The sequence below is a fragment of the Elephantulus edwardii genome, unplaced genomic scaffold, assembly GCF_000299155.1.
Source record: "Elephantulus edwardii isolate Elephantulus edwardi_28Jun2011 unplaced genomic scaffold, EleEdw1.0 scaffold00226, whole genome shotgun sequence".
NCBI classification, from domain to species: domain Eukaryota; kingdom Metazoa; phylum Chordata; class Mammalia; order Macroscelidea; family Macroscelididae; genus Elephantulus; species Elephantulus edwardii.
This window is the reverse complement of record NW_006399976.1, coordinates 2848557-2865102: the sequence shown is the minus strand read 5'-3', so window position 1 is coordinate 2865102 and position 16546 is coordinate 2848557. Positions and strand designations below refer to the sequence as shown.

The 16546-nt window shown below is 40.8% G+C and overlaps 1 protein-coding gene across 1 annotated transcript in view; it reads left to right on the top strand.

The window, feature by feature from the left end:
* Nucleotides 1–9954: 9954 nt before the first annotated feature.
* LOC102851071 (leukotriene-B(4) omega-hydroxylase 1-like) overlaps nucleotides 9955–16546 on the top strand; it is a 46645-nt gene continuing 40053 nt past the window's right edge. The window contains exons 1-2 of the mRNA XM_006898298.1: nucleotides 9955–10152; nucleotides 11236–11380. Coding sequence (XP_006898360.1) covers nucleotides 9955–10152; nucleotides 11236–11380 — 343 coding nt within the window. The remainder of the gene's footprint in view (nucleotides 10153–11235; nucleotides 11381–16546) is intronic.

The following is a 16546-nucleotide window of genomic DNA, read 5'->3' as shown; positions in this document are numbered from 1 at the left end:
GGCCGGGGGCAAAGGGGGAGAATGAAGAAGTCAAAGAATACAAACTTAGACAAAAGAGTGAATGGCCCCGCCCACCTGGCCAAACTAATGGATGAACCATAAATCACAATGGAATGTCCTTCCCTAAAGACTCTTATTAAAAACCCGCCCCAATACCCTTTGAAGGTATGACATCTCCATTCTACATCTTCAGAATGAGGAACTCACCCGGGAGCTCCCGCCCCCCATCTCCCCACTTTAATAAAGCTACCTTAAGTTTTCCCTCGTTCTCTCTGATTTCTTCTTTAAGTCCGATAATTTAACAGTGTTGAGGATGGATTTAAGGGACTAAATGAGTCCCTGAGTCAGACAGAGCCTGTGCACCAGCTCCCCTGTACTTGGAGGGCTCATCTCTCTACGTGCACACCTGCCCTCCATCACTCTTGGCTCATCTGAAATGTCACTTCAGACATTCTTCCTTTAATGTGAGTATTGTGTCCTTCCCAAGTAATAGATATCAAGCTGGGAAAGGAAGAGAGTGAAAGAAAGGGAGGATGACCCCCCCTCCCCGTCCCCCAATCAGGTGGAATGACAGTGACTGGAACCCTGGGCTTGATTATGGTGAAGGTTGTGAAGAAGTCCAGGATAAGGTCCAGATCTGCTGTTAAACGTCATAGGGAACTTCAGGGCACCTAGCAACAACGGTAACAACAAATCCACTTTTCTTACAGGTCTTACCATCTGAGATGGCCTTGTTTATTTGATAATTATGCTGAATATTTACCAAATGTAACATGTTGTCATTGTTACCTGCTGTCGAGTCGATTACAACTCATAATAACCCTATGCACAAATAGGTCCGAACCCTGCTTTATCCTGAGCTGATCTCTCTGCTCTGACACACCTACCCCAGTTACTGTCCCAATCCATCTTACCCAGAATCTTCCTCTCCTGCACTGTCCCTCCCTCCACCCTTCTAAGCATGATGTTCTTCTCTAAGGACTGATCCCTCCTGGCGACATACCCAAAATATATGAGGCACAGCCACAAAATCCTTGCCTCTATGGAACAGTTGGGTTTCACCCTTTCCAGGAAAAATCTGGGTAAAATGCTTGTCTGTCATATATTGCTTTAAAGCTAAGCATCTAAATTAAGGCAGAATAGGGTAGGAGACTAATGGCAAGAAGCTGCCATGCAATCCCAAAGGCACACAGTTCGAGGCCACCAGCTGCCCCACAGGGGAAGGAAGGGCAATTTCCTCCCATATGATTAACGGCCTCTGAAAAGGGTCAGCGATGGCTCAGTTCTGACTTGATGATACACAGACTAAATGATTCACAACAACAACAACAAGGAAGAAGATTAACAATTCACTTCCAAAATAACAGGCCTTCAAAAACATTATGCACAATAGAGCACCCTCAGATTAAACTCGTTGATAGGACTAGAGAAGTTTAACAGACTCATGGTTAAATTTTTGAGAATCTACAAAATTCTTTGATGCTAAGATCTCTCAGAATCTAACTGGATAAATGACTTGGAGAGGACCTGGACCGCAATTCAAAGATCCAAGATAGAGATTCCACAAACCTCTAAGGTAGAGCCTGCTTCTGTATGTTATGTAAACCACTTATTGATACTTGCCATCTAGAACCAGAATAAACAAATGAACAGCCATCAGTTGGATTGTTATTATTAGATGCCGCTGAGTTGAGTACAACTCACAGTGACCCTACGAACAACAGATCTGAACCCTGTTCTATCCTGGGCCATCCTCACACTTCCTGACACACAAGAACCCATTGTGATAGTCACTGTGTCAATCCAGCTGATTGTAAGTCTTCCCCTCCTTCAGTGACCCTCCACACTTCCAAGCGTCATGGTCCTCTCCAAAGAACAGCCTCTCCTAGCAACAAGCTTGAAGTGTGTGAGGCGAAGCCTCATCATTCTTGCCTCCAAAGAGCATTCCAGCTGCACCCTCTTCAAGACATACCTGTTTGTTCTCTTGGCCGTCCATGGAATGTTCAGTGCTCTTCTCCAACACCACAGCTCAAAGGTGTCAATTCTCCTTTTGTCATCCTTAGTCATTGTCCAGCTTTCAGATGCACAGTTCATGATTGGAAAGACTATGGTCTGAATCAAATGTACCTTAGTCCTCAAACTGACATCATTGCTCCTCAATAATTGGGAGAAGTCCCTAACTGCAAATTTTTCCAGTGCAGAGCATCTTCTTTTTTCCTGACTGCTGGTGACAAGGGTGATAATTGTGGATCCAAGAAAGATGAAGCTGTTCAGTTTCAATCTTTTCTCCATCCATCATGATGTTGCGTATCGGGCCAGTTGTAAGAATCTTTGTTTTCTTGAGACTGAGATGCAATCCATACCCAAGACTGCATTCCTCGGTCTTCTGCAACAAGGGATTCAAGTCCTTCTCACTTTCAGCAAGCAAGGTTGTGTCACCTGCATAACACAGGTTATTGATGAGTCTCCCTCCAATCCTGATGCCACACTCTTCTTCATAGAGTCCAGCCTCTCAGATAATTTGCTCAGCATACAGATTAAATAGGCACGGAGAGAGAATAGAACACTAAAGCACTTTTTATCAATTTTAAACCATGCAGTGTTCTCCTGCTCTGTTCACACAATAGCCTCCAGGTCCAGGTATAGGTTCTGCAGGAGCAAGTTAAGTACTCTGGGTCTCTCATTCCTCTCAATGTCAGCCATAACTTGTTATGATCCACACAGCCAAGTGGATAGAACCCCACATATTAGAGAGTACAATGGCTTCCTTGGGTTATTTTTTATTGTTTAAGTTTTTACAGAAGCAGACGGTCAGATATTTCTTTTTTCTTCTTCTCTCTCTTTTTTTATTGTGAAAGTTTATAAAGCATATTGGTGCTTCATAGAACCATTCACACATGTTACTGTGTACACATGAATGACAATTCCCTCTACATAATCGTGCTTTCTCCACATTCTCCCTGTAATTCTTATTCACAAGCATCCGTCTAGCCTTACAGGATTGGTGTGGACCTTATATGCAGCACTGCAGGGATTTGAATCACTAACCCATACATGATGCTTCTGTGGCAGTTCACATTCCCCAGAGGCTCCAAGGGAGAAAAATGGGCAACCTTCTCTTGTGCAATTTGCAGCCTTCTGAAAACTTGCTGAGGAGCTAGTTATGAGTCAGTTCAATTTCTATGGCATATGAGTTTTTTGAGAGCTGGTTATTTTCAGGAGTCATTGCTTTCCTGGTGTTACTGTCTATACCAAGGGAATGTTTTGTTCCAAGTTCAAACAATGACTAAAGGCCATAGCCTTGACAGTTCCATGATCTTAACTGGAAGTGCATCCTGACTTATAAGGTATTTTCTCTCCATTCTATGTAGGATCTTTTGCTATGGCTCTTTTTAGAATAATTGTATGGTATGGTAACCAGGCATCAACTAGTTCTTCTATCAGACTTTTCTTCCCTGGTGCCACTGGGGTTAGTTGAATTACCAACCTTTTCTTTAGTAGTGGACACAAAGTACTGGTACCACCTGAGGGTCTGAATGAAGTCTTTTCTGTAGCCCTTGTGAGAAAGAACATTTACAATTCCAATGTGCACTAGGAGTTTGGAATGAGGACCCTAAGCATTCACTGTTCTGCAAATATTGTTGCTAGGTGGTCAGTGTTTATTACGGGTCTGATACGCAACAGCCATAAACAGATAAGGACTTTGAGCCCGACATATCTAAGTCATTGTAAGGTACTGGGCTTTGAGTACCATCTGTAGGAGTCTCAGGGTATATAATTAGAAGCTGACATTACAAAAAAAATTATGAATATAATGCCCACTCATGAGAAAGGGGGACGTCACTATGAAGAACTGATCTGCAGATGTTTTTTGGAACATAGGAAGTATATGGATTTCTCCTCCTGGAAGTTCACCTAGGCCGACTGCAGATCTCATCTCTGGGTAAGGCCCAAGAACTGTGCTGGCAATAAATGACGATGCTGCCTACCTATGTGTGTAAGTTATTGTGACTTTGTGTGTTTACACACCTGTATTTATGTGTGTCTCTTCATGTATTTGGGTATGTTTATCTCTCTTTCTCTCTGTGTATGTGTCTGTGGTAGGTGAGTGTGGAGGGTGCTTCTCAATGGGTTTAAGACTCTGGGAGAGAAGTTCATCACAGTTTGTGGTTATTTCAGGCTTCCACAAGAATAGAGAGAAAACATTACAAAAGCCAGAAGACCAAAGAGAATGAATTCACTAAAACATTGACTCCCCTAGGAAGCTTTTCCTAAGAAAAACAATAAGGAAGGGGGCCATTGACTTCCTGTAATCCTGTATCACTGATACAGTCATAATCCATCAATCCATACTGAGATAGGGACATACTGCACAGATCAGGCAGAAACACCACCAATCAGCTTGGTCATTCAAACATAAACCCCCTAAGTTATAAATGTGTATTCCTATTGAGTTGCTTTGACTTATGCAGCTCCATGTGTTAAAGAGAAGACCTCCTCTATTCCATAGGGATTTCCCCCCTTACCCTGGCTGTAGTATTTCTAGAAGTAGATCACCAGGTCTTTCTTCCATGATTCCAATGGGTGAATCCAACAACCAACCTTCAGGTTCAAAAACCAAATCCACAGGTGTTGAGTCAGTCCTAACTCATGGTGAAAATCGATCATATTTCCAAGTCTAAAAATATCCATGTACCTACTGGTGTACTGGACCCATCAACCTTTTGATTAATAGCCTGGCATGTTATACTGTTTGTCACTGTTAATAGTCTCAAATAAACTATTTGCACCACCAGAGGATGTCCTTTCTTTATAAGGCGTCTCATGTTCACCCATATTTCATTTAATAACCTGTAAGAGAAAGCCAGAACTGACTCCCAAGTTACAGGAACAATGGCAGAAATAAAAAAAAAAAACACAAGAATTTCCTCCTTTCTTTTCTCCAGAGAGACTTGAGACAGTGTTGTTTTGATAGAAGATGATACTTAAATACAATCAGTTAACTGCAAGAGTTCTCATAATTTCAAAGGCCACAAAGAAATTTAGAATTAAGATGAAGTAGCCCTAAATTCATCTATAAATTCATTGCAGTGAAAAGGACTCTCAAGAGGACATTAATGCAGAAATAGCAAGGCATCTAAACTGCATGAAATAAAGATAGTTTGCCTGTTTGCAAGGTTTTTTTCTTGGAAGACTATGGGTTGCTAATCTATTTAAATTTTATAATGATTTACTCACAAAGTTAGTATACATTGTGTTTCACAAAGTTAGTATACATTGTGTTTCACGCTATTCTTGATTCATATAGTGTTTCATACAGCCATTCTCATGCATTATTGTTTTTTTACCACTTTTTAGATTTTATTATTTTATTTTATATTGGTCAGTCTAGAGACTAAGGTGTGCCTGAGCAGACTATTGTCTTCACAAGGGATATGGGAAGAAAGTGCTGTGAAAGACAATGTATTCCAATTTCGTAAATAAACTACTATAATAATAATAATAAAAGTTTATGAGGAACTATCTAGCATGTAACTATTGCTCTGTCTATATCTGGAACAAAGATGATAGAATAAAAGAAAGCAAATATGAAAAGAAAATAGTCAGTCCAAGGGCTAATGAGCTTTAACCTCAACCTCTATGATCAAGAGACCAAAGAAAATGGATGGTGCCCAGCTATCACTGCTGACCACTCTGAGGGGCATCACAGCAGAAGGGCGTGGACAGAGTGGGAAAAAAATTAAGAACTAATCTCCAAAACCTAAAATGGTCGAGCTTACAGGACTGGAAGAGACTGTAAGTACTTCTAAGCCTGGAGCCCTTAGTCACCTTCTGACCAAGAACAAAACTCATTCCCATAATTCAATTTACAACCAAGCAATTGACAGGTCTGCCAGTTGAAAAAGAACTCCAGGGAAACAGTCACTCCTTAGAATAATGAACCATATAATATCAACAATTTATAAAATCTCAGAAGGCAGGAAGGTGTAGGATAGAAGAATTAATGGAAATGAGCATTATAGGGATGAAAGAGGAAGAATAAGTTTACATTGTATTGTAATTAATGTTATAAAAATGTTCATGAATGGGACATCATTTTCCCCTATAATCTTCACAAAAGGGGGGGAGGGAGGGAGAGAGAGAGAGAAAGAGAGAGAGAGAGAGAGAGAGAGAGAGAGAGAGAGAGAGAGAGGCCCAATAACACAAACAAAATAGCACGAAGTTAATGGTTAAGTTAATGGTTAAGGACACAGCAGGTGAAGTCATGTGCCAACTGAAAAGTTGCTTTCATATTTATTTTTAACTTTGCTCTCTTTATCATTGTAAGACTAATAAAGCAACTGTACATATTACTAAAAGACTTGAAAGTGATTCAGTGACTGATGGTGGCTAGTGCTGGTGAGGCACACCACTCTGCTTTTGGTGGTCTGTATGTCTGTCTCAGGTACATAGTAGGTCTACAGTAAGTTGAATAATTTCAACATCTGGGATTTTTTATTCTCCATCTCCCAGGACCTTGTCTGGTTTATCAAGCCCTGTCCTTCTTTGTCCTTGCCCAGCCCTAGGTGAAGTGAAGTTGGCCTCAACAGAGGGACTGGAGATTCTAGGGCAGGGGATCTTATTCCACCCCCCTGAAGGCTCTAGCAACAGACCTCTGAACACTGTGGCCTTGGTAGACTGCATTGGGTATTGTAAGGAGCTCTGGTAGCCTCCCCAAAGACATGCAGTTCGAATCCACCAGCTGCTTTGCAGAAGAATGTCTTCTCCCGTATGAATTACTGCCTCTGAAAACCTGCTGGAGGGTCAGCTATGGGTCGGTTCTGACTTGATGGTACGCATTAACAACAATACCCAATAAATCATTGGAAGATAGTCTTTGATGCACTCTCTTGTTGAGTACTTCTGCTGGGAATCCCTCTTTTCATTTCTGACTCATTGGCCTCTACTTCCTAAACAACATACCTCTGGAAACTGTATGAACTTTGAGAAATGTTAGTTATCAAAAAGCTTCAGGTCTTTTTTTCATAAGGTTGCTGTGAGTTGAGCTTGACTTGATGGCAATCAACAACAACAACATTAATAAAAACCACCCCACAGGGTAATTTGGGACCAGGTGAAGGGAGGAATACAGCTGGCACACAAAAGGTGGAATACCTGGTCCAAAAGGCTCTGAGGTCTCAGTTTCTAGCCTACCTCTCCTAATTCTTTGCTTGGGGCTAATGAAATTTCTCACTTTCTTGTGAAGCCCTCCCCTGTCTCTCCCAAAGTTTTAATCTGATGTGCTATTTTCAAGTAAAATTGAGCTTCAGAAAAAAGCTCTCTCTCATCATTGTAGAGCTAGAATCAATTCCTATTTTGACTCTCTAGGGGGGTTTCTGGACTTCTGGCAGTTCTCTGTTGATGTGTTGTTCCAGTCGTTTTTGAATAATCTTCAGTAGAATCTTGCTTGCATATGAAATTAATGATATTGTTTTGTAGTTTCCACACTCTGTTGGGTCACCCTTCTTTGGGATGGGAACAAATATAGATCTCTTCATTCAGTTGGCCAAGTGGTTGTTCTCCAGATTTCTTGACACAACTTGGTGAGCACATCAAGGGCAGCATCTGTTAGCTGAATTATGTCAATTGGTATGCCCAACAGAGTGTGGAAACTACAGAACATTATCTTTGCTATCACTTGTTATGCATCAGAGAGTTGGACAATGACTCGGAAGAATAGAAGGAGAATTGATGCTTTTGAGCTTTGGTGCTGGAGAAGAGTATTGAGGGTAACATCGACTGCTAGGAAAACAAACAGATTCATCCTGGAAAGGGTCAAACCGGGCTGCTCTTTGGAGGCAAGGATTCTGAGGCTCCGTCTAACATACTTTGGATATGTTGCCAGGAGGGACAGGTCCTTGGAGAGGGACATCATTCTTGGTAGGGTGGAGGGACAGCGCAGAAGGGGAAGGCCCCCTATGAGGTGGATTGATTCAGTGACTGGGGTAATTGGGATGGGTGTGTCAGAGACAGTGCGATTGGCACAGGACAGAGCAGAGTTTAGGGCTGTTGTACATAGGGTCGCTATGAGTTGCAAGCGACTCGATGGCACACAACAACAACAACAGGGGGTTTCTGAGGCTGTAATTCACATGGAGGTAGATTGCTATCTTTCTTCCTTGGGGAAGATTTGAACTACCGGACACATGCACATCTGGGTTAGCAGCACAAATCTCTATGTCCACCAGAGTTCCGTGAGGCTCAGAGAAGGGCTGGTACAATTCAGATTCAGAGCAGGAAGCCAACAGTCTCGTTTCAATCCTTCTAATTACTCCTCTTCATATTCTTCTGGGCCATAACTTCCAGATGTCCTCTCTCCACCTCTGCCCTTTACCTCAGATTCTGATTTTGTTAATCCCTGTGAGGTGAGGCTGTTTCTTTGCTCTTAATGCCTCTGATTGTATTCACATGGAGAGATTTCTGTAGAACTAGATGACCATGGCAACAGCTTTCAGACTTTTATTGGCCACACCCTAACTGTGGAAGGGTTAGGCTGGCAATAAATTTAAAGCTCTGAGTAACCTTTGCTTTTCTCCCTCTGCCCTTCCCCTCTAGAAACGTGCTGGGTCCACAGGATTCCCAGCTCACTCTTGGAATTTGAGACATCAGTTCAGCCTTCATGGCCACCTTTGCAACCCATCCCCTCATCTTCATTGCTGCTTTAGGATTTTTCTTAGCAGGTAGAAGGCTTGACTGTCCTGGGACAACAGCTCCCAGCTGTGCCCAGAGAGGCAGGTGCATGGGCAAAGAGGTCCAAGGAGGAGTGAAGAGGAGACTGGGCTATATAAACTGCTAAAGACAGAAGGAACCAAGGTAGGTTGGCGGGGCTGAGTCTTGATCTGGATAGAATAGTGCTACTTAAGGACAGCCAGGTAGGACTTAACTGAAGTTAACTGCTAGTTAACTAGTAAACTTCAGGGAGAGAGAACATCTGTGGTGAAACAGTAAGTGACTTTTCTGACAGTCTCCCTGGGACTGTAGTTGGAGATGGGACTTCTGGACTCCTTTTTTTCCCTCTCAGCTACATCTTTTCATCTTCCTCCCACCCCCTGTCTCATATCTCAACATCAAGAAAACAAAGACCTCACCTCTGGGACAATAGATAACAATAGGACAGATAGAGAAAGGACTGAAATTGAAAATTATTGTGTCTTGCTTGCATGAATAATCAATGCCCTTGGTACCAACAGTCAGGAAATCAGGAGATAGATGTACTGTGTTATGCAAGTCCACTGTTTGGGACTTCTCCAAAATACTGAAGAGCAACAATGTCAGTTTGAAGACTAAGGTGTGCCTGATTCAGGACATGAAGTTTTCCATAGCTTGCTATGCATATAAGAGCTAGACAGTGAATAAGAATGGCAAAAGAAGAATTGATGCCTTTGAGTTGTATTGAAAGGGAATATTGACTATCTCATGAATTGCCAAAAGAGCAAATGGTTATATCTTGGAGAAAGTGCAGCCAGAATACTCCTTGGAGGTAAAGATGATAAAGCTTCATCTCCCGTACTTTGGACATGTTGCTAGAGGCTATTCCTTGTAAGGTGACATCATGCTTAGTGATGGTCAGTGAAAGAGAGGATGGCCCCTAATGAGATGGATTGACACAGTGACTGCAGAAAAGGGCTCCAATGTGCCAGAGATGATGAGGACGGCACAGGATAGGAAAGGGTCGGGTCTGTTGCTTGTAGGGTTGTTATGAATCTTAAATTAATGGCACCTAACAATTTCTTCTCCTTTGATCTCTATCTCTCCTCTCTGGTCTTTATGTTTACCTACCACTGACTGCTCTGAAATCCATATCCTTGACTCCTCCCCTGATTCCAGAATCCACACCCTTAGCTCCTCCCTGTACTTGCCAACCCTTCTGGCATCTACATTCCCCATTAGTGCCACTTCTCCTCTGTCTGCAGGATGTCACTGCTGGACCTGTCATGGCTGGGATCCTGGACTGGCACATCCTCTCCATGGCTGCTCCTGCTGCTGGCTGGGGCTGCCTGGCTTCTGGCTAGAATACTGGCCTGGTCCTATGCTTTCTATGACAATTACAGCCACCTCCGGCATTTCCCACATCCTCCAATGCAAAACTGGTTCTTGGGTCATCTGGGCATGGTGAGTGGTGCAGCAGAATGGAGGTGGGGTGTCAGGACCAGGACAGTCTGGGTCAGGGGGCGGTGGATGTGGGACTGGATATGTGTAGGACTATAGAGTGAAGCAAGGACAATGAGGGAAGCCTCTCTTTTCAGCTTCACCCCAAGTTCACTCCTCTCTTCTCTATCTTCCCCCAAATTTAAGCCATTTCTCTAATTCTTTTCCCCCACCTACTATTCTGATTTAGGTGTCATTGTTTCCTGTATTTCCCCTATTAGTCCACTTCAAGCTCCCATGGGCAAGTGGTGCTGGACAGGCTGGGCAGAGTTGAAAGGTCTGACTTTCTCACAGCCACATCCTTAACAGGGGACCTTGTCAGTAATACACTCTAGACTTCACCCTTTCCTCTAGTGAAGCTCTGTTTCCCTCAGGTCAATGCCCACCTCTCTAAGACTTTAGTCTGTTACCTTCTCCCCCTGCCTCCAGGACATAGTTGGGTTAGAGGAGAGGTGCAGGCATCTCTCTACTTTTCCTCTCTCTGGAATACCCTCTTTTTGCTGTCTTGCCCTCTAAACCCAAGGTATATTAATGGGCATGTTGCCCAACCTGCATAAAGATTGACTACTTACCCTTTGATAAGCCTTCTTTCACCTCTACCTTGACTTTTCTCCTATGTGCAAGTAAACAATTAACAGCTCAGTCATTTAGATATCATCTATCTCTGTTGCATGATTACAGATCAATTGTTAAGTGCCTCTGAATCAACCTCAACTCATAATGATCCTATGAACCTTGCCCTATCCTTGAACAGTCTCCCAATTCCTGCCCTAGTCAATTCATTCTGTCTTGCTGACCCTCTGCTTCTCCAGCTTGTCTTGTCTCTCTGTTCTTGGGTACACCCTTAGACTGGCAGTGTGCCTTAGGATTCTCCCACTTCAAGGGAACCCTTCATCTTTTGAATGGAGCTGAAAGTGTGGGGAGTCCCTCCCTCAGTTAAGAATTCTGACAGTTTTTCACAGGACATTCTTGCCACCTGTAGAAACCAACAATGGGCTGAAACTTGTGGCTTTTTCTGGAGAGGTGACAACCCTTTTTTATTTACAGTTCCTTCCCACGGAGCAGGGTTTGCAGGAAGTGACTCGTCTGGTAGCCACCTACCCACAGGGCTTTAAGACCTGGTTTGGCCCTATCAATCCCCTTGTCAGTCTATGCCACCCTGACATCACCAAGCCTGTTGTCAACGCCTCAGGTACGCATGCAGAACTTGTGGTGGTGGGTGCCATTGCAGCATCTGAGGGCTAGTCTTCTCTTCTCTCAACCCCATTATTCTTTGTTTTCTGCACTCATTGCTCCTCAACTTACTCTCTGCTTTGCCCTCACTGCTGGAGTTTCACATTTAGGACTCAATCCTGGAACAACTCCCAATATCGGAAGAGAGATCTGGACAGAGACTCATCAATTTATGTGGTCAAAAAGGGTGGAAAAGAAAGCCTTGAGTTGGGGCAGGTTGGAAAGCTTCCTGGAGAAGGAAGTCTCTGGACCTGCCTGTAAAGAAATAAGATGTTTGTTGTTGGTTTGTTTTTTTTTTTTTAAAGCATGAACAAATGATGCAGTGAATTGTTAAATTCCATGCAGCTGAGTATGAGGTAGAGACACTATGAAGAACATATTGAAAATTTGCCCTATCCTGCACCATCCTCACAATGTCTGTCATGCTCAAGGCTGTTGTTGTAGACACTGTATCAGTACAGCTCTGAGAATCTTCCCATCTTTTCCTGATCTTCTGCTGTTCTATGTTATGGAAAATCATAAAGTCTTTTTCCATAGACTTGTCCCTCCTGATAATATGCCTGAAGTGTGAGATGGAGTCTCACCATTCTTGACATTGGTTGCTCTCCTTCTAAGACCGACTTCCTTATTTTTGTAGCTGTCCATAGTCTATTCAATATCAATTTAAAGGAATTGGCTGCTTTTTGTTTTTGCTGTTCTGTGATATTGAGTTGAGTATGACTTATAGTGACCTTATGAACAATGGTTCTGAACCTTGCCTTTCCAAGCCAATCTCACTGTCTCTGACAAACCTCTCTGTCTCTGGGGTTCTCCTCTCCTGTGCTGACCCTCCACCCTTCCAATTATGATGTTCATCTCCAAGGACCGGTCTCTCTTGGAAACATGCCCAGAGTATGTAAACAGAGATTAGAAATTCTTGCCTCCAAAGATCAACTTGGTTTTACCCTCTCTTGGATAGACCTGTTTGTTCTCTTGGAAGTTTACAGTGTGTTCAATACTCTTCTCCAACACCACAACTGAAAGGCACCAATAATTCTTTTGTCATCCTTATTAATTAATTATCCAGCTCTCAGCTGCATAGCAAGCAATTGAGAAAGCCATAGCCTGGATCAGTCACATCCAGTCTCTAGACTGACATCATTGTTCTTTAACACTCTGGTGAAATCCTTGACAGCAGATTTTCTCCATGCAACTTGTATTTTGATTTCCTGAATGCTGTTGCCAAGAGTGGTGACTGTGAATCTGAGCAAAGTGAAATTGTTAACAACCTCAATCTTTTCTCGCTCTGTCATTTTGCTGTCTATTGGCCCTGTAGTTAGGATCTTTGTTTCCTTGATGTTAAGATGCAACCCATATTAGAGGCTGCAGTCCTTCTTTTATGCAGCAAATACTTCAAGTCTACCATAGTTTAAACAAATAGGATTGTATCATCTACATAATGCAGATTGTTCATGAGTCTTCCTCCACTTCTGGTGTCATATTCTTCTTCATGATGTACATTCTCTGGAATGATATATTCATTACATAGGTTAAAATGTATGGAAAATGGATACATCTCTAACAAAGCCTTTTCTTGATTATGAGCCATGCAGTGTTCCCTTGCTCTGATTAGGCTACAACTTCTTGTTCTAGGTATAGAATTCACATACGCACAATCAAGTGTTCTGGCTTTCCCATTCTTCTCAATGTAGGCCACAATTTTTTGTTATCCACACAGTCAAATGCTTTTTCATAGTCAATAAGAGCTCTGTTGGCCTAAAGGTAAGAATCTGTGCTGCAATCTCAAAGGCATGCAGTTCGAATCCACTAGCTACTTTACAGGAGAAAAGATGGTCAGAATCTCCTGTTGTGATTAGCTGACTCTGAAAACCCATTGGAGGGTGAGCTATGAGTCGATTCTGACTTGATGATACACAGCAAAAAAATAAGAAACAAATAGTACTGGTACTACTTTCAGTCCAGATCTATCTGACACAAGCAGTGAGATCTTTAGTGACACAACCTCTTCTAAATCAAACTTGTTTTCTGGAAGTTCTCTGTCAATATACATTTTAGTAGTTTTTGGATAATCTTCAGCAAGATTTTCCTTGCATATAATAATGATATTGCTTGATAATATCCACATTCTGTTGGATCATGGTATTTTTTTGGCTTTGTGCTTTTTTGAAATTAATTAATATATATGGATATCTTCTAGTCAGTTGGTGAAGTATCTCTCCTCCACCTTCCTTGGCACAACCTGGTGAGCATATTCAAGGTTACATATTTTGTTGAGTTACGTCAAGTGGTATTTTATCAGTTCCTGGAGCTTTATTTTTTGCCAATTACTTCAGAGCAACTTGAACCTCTTCCTTTATTATCATTAAAACCATTTTTTTAAACCATTGGTTCTTCTTGATCATATGCTACTTCGAGAAATGGTTCTGTGTCAGACAGTTCTTTTTGGTACAGCATTTCTATGTATTCTATCTTTTTTGAGCTTTTCTGGATCATTCAATATTTCCCCCATACCATCTTTAAATTTTGTAACTCAAGGTTTTAATTTGTTCTTCAATTCCTTCAATCCAAGAAATGTTGAGTTAATTCTTCCCTCTTGATTTTCTAGTCTCCAGCTCCTTAAAAATTTCATTATAATACTTTGCCCTGTCTTCATGTGTTGCCCTTTGACATCTTCTGATCAACTTTTTAATTTCTTTCTTTCTTTCCTTTATTTTCGCTTCTCCATATTCTAGTGCAATTTTTAGTCTTTTCTGAGATCCATTTTAGTCTTTTCTTCCTCATATGTCTTTGTAATGACATTTTGCTTTCTTCATGGATAATATCCTTGATTTCATCCCATAGCGCATCTGGTCTTCATTCGTTAGTATTGAGTGAAATGTAATTCATGTTGAAGCTTATAGTTTTTTATTTTCTTCAATGAGTGCTTCAAGGTTTTATTACTTTCTACAAGCAAAATTTTGTCATCTATTAACGCAAGTTGTTGTTCAGTCTTCCTCCAATTGTGGTGCCAAATTCTTCGTATAGTCCAGTTGCTAGAATTATTTATTCACTATCCATTTCAAATAGGTATGGTGAAGGACTAAAACCCTCATACCCTCATACACACTTTTCCTGATTTTAAGCTATACAGTATCCACCTCTTCTTTGGGAATGATTATTTCTAGGTCTAGGTACGAGTTTTGTATGAACACATTTAAAGGTTCTAGAATTTCCATTCTTTTCAAGGTTATCACTCATTGATTACAACCCACATGGTAGAATGCCTTTGCATAGTTAATAAAACATGGATAAGCATCTCTCTGGCATTCTCTACTTACAACTAAGATCCATCTGACATTAATAGTGATATCTGTTGTTCCACAGCCTCGTTTGACTCAAGTTTTAATTTCTGACAGTTCTAGAAGTGGAAGGATACTGTTAATGTTCTGTTCCAGCGACTTAAAAATAATCTTTAGTTATATTGTACCTGTGTGTGATATTAACGATATAATTCATAACTTACATATTTTATTGAAATAGAAATAAATATGGATCTCTTCAAGTCTTCCAAACATCTTGTCATAGACTTGTGAGCATATCCAGAGTTACATCTACTTACTGAAACATTTTAATTGGTACTGTTTTAATTCCAGGAAACTTATTTTTTTTTTTGGCCAGTGCCTTCAGTGCAGTTTGGACTTCTTCCTTCAGTGCCATTGGTTTGTGATTATATGCTTCTTCCTGAAATGTTTCCAAGTTTACCATTTCTCTTTGGTCCTGTGACTCAGTGTATTCCTTCTATCTTCTTTTATTGCTTCCTGCACGGTTATTTTTTCCCATAGAATTCTTGAGTATTGTAACTCAAGGCTTGATATTTCCCTTCATTTCTTTTATCTGGAGAAATACCAGCCATGTTTTTCCCTTTTTATTTTCTAACTACAGACCTTTATATATTTCATTATAATACTTTTGTCTTCTTTTTAAAATTTTGTTTTATATTGATTTGCTCACAAAGTTTGTATGCATTCTATTTCACACTATTCTTCATTCATATTGTGTTTCATATAATCATTCCCATGCATTATGGGTTTGTTTTTATAATTCTTAAGTTGGCTTTTGAAATAATTTGTTGAGTTCTTTTAAAGAGCTAAACTTCATAATCTCTTCCTTTTCGTTTGGCTTTTCTACATTCAAAAACAAGCTTCAGCATCCCTTCAGACATCATTTTGGTATTTTCTTTTAAGTGACTATTTTTGTTTGTGTTGTTTATTTATGTCTGATTTCCTTTATGTCATCCTACAACTTATCTGGTTTGCAGTCATTAGTGTTCAGTGCATTAAATTTATTATTAGGTAGTTTTAAAATTCAATTGGGTCTTATCCTTATAATTTCCTTTCTTTTAGAGGCTGTTGGGTTAGATTGTTGTTCTTGTTCTATTTGATAAAGGTGCTGAGTTAGATCCTTTGTTTTGCTTCTTTCTTCTTTTTTTAATGCTTTTGTCTATTGCTATGAAATGGCCCCTGAGGACTGCCTTAGCTGCATCCCAGAGGTTTTGGTACATTCTGTTTTCATTATCATTTGTTTCAAAGAATTTATTAATATCACTCTTTATTTCTTCCATAACCCAATCGTGTTCAAGCAGGGTGTTAGTTAACTTCTGTGTTGATGACTGTATATGCTTTATCCTTTTGTGGTTAATTTCTAGTTTTATGGTATTGTGGTCTGAGAAGATACTTTGTATTATTTTAAAGCAAAGACTTGGTAATCAACTTTCAGACAATTTTCTCGTAACAGAAGTTTACAGACTCCAGTTTACAGGGCCTCCAGATGAAAGAGACTGATAATTCAGTTACAAAATGGGAAAAGACATGGAAGGACTTTTCACAGAGGAGGACATTCAAATGGGCAACAGACATATGAAAAAATGCTCCAAATCACTGGCAATAAGAGCATTGCAAATAAAAACCACAATGAGATACCATCTTATCCCAGTAGCAGTGGGAAAGTTTATCAGGGCAATAAGTAATAATGTTGGAGAGGATGTGGTGAGATAGGAAATCTTATACATTATTGGTGGGATTGTAAACTGGTACAACCATTCTGGAAGGCAGTTAGAGTCTCTTCAAGAAGCTGAACATAGAGATTC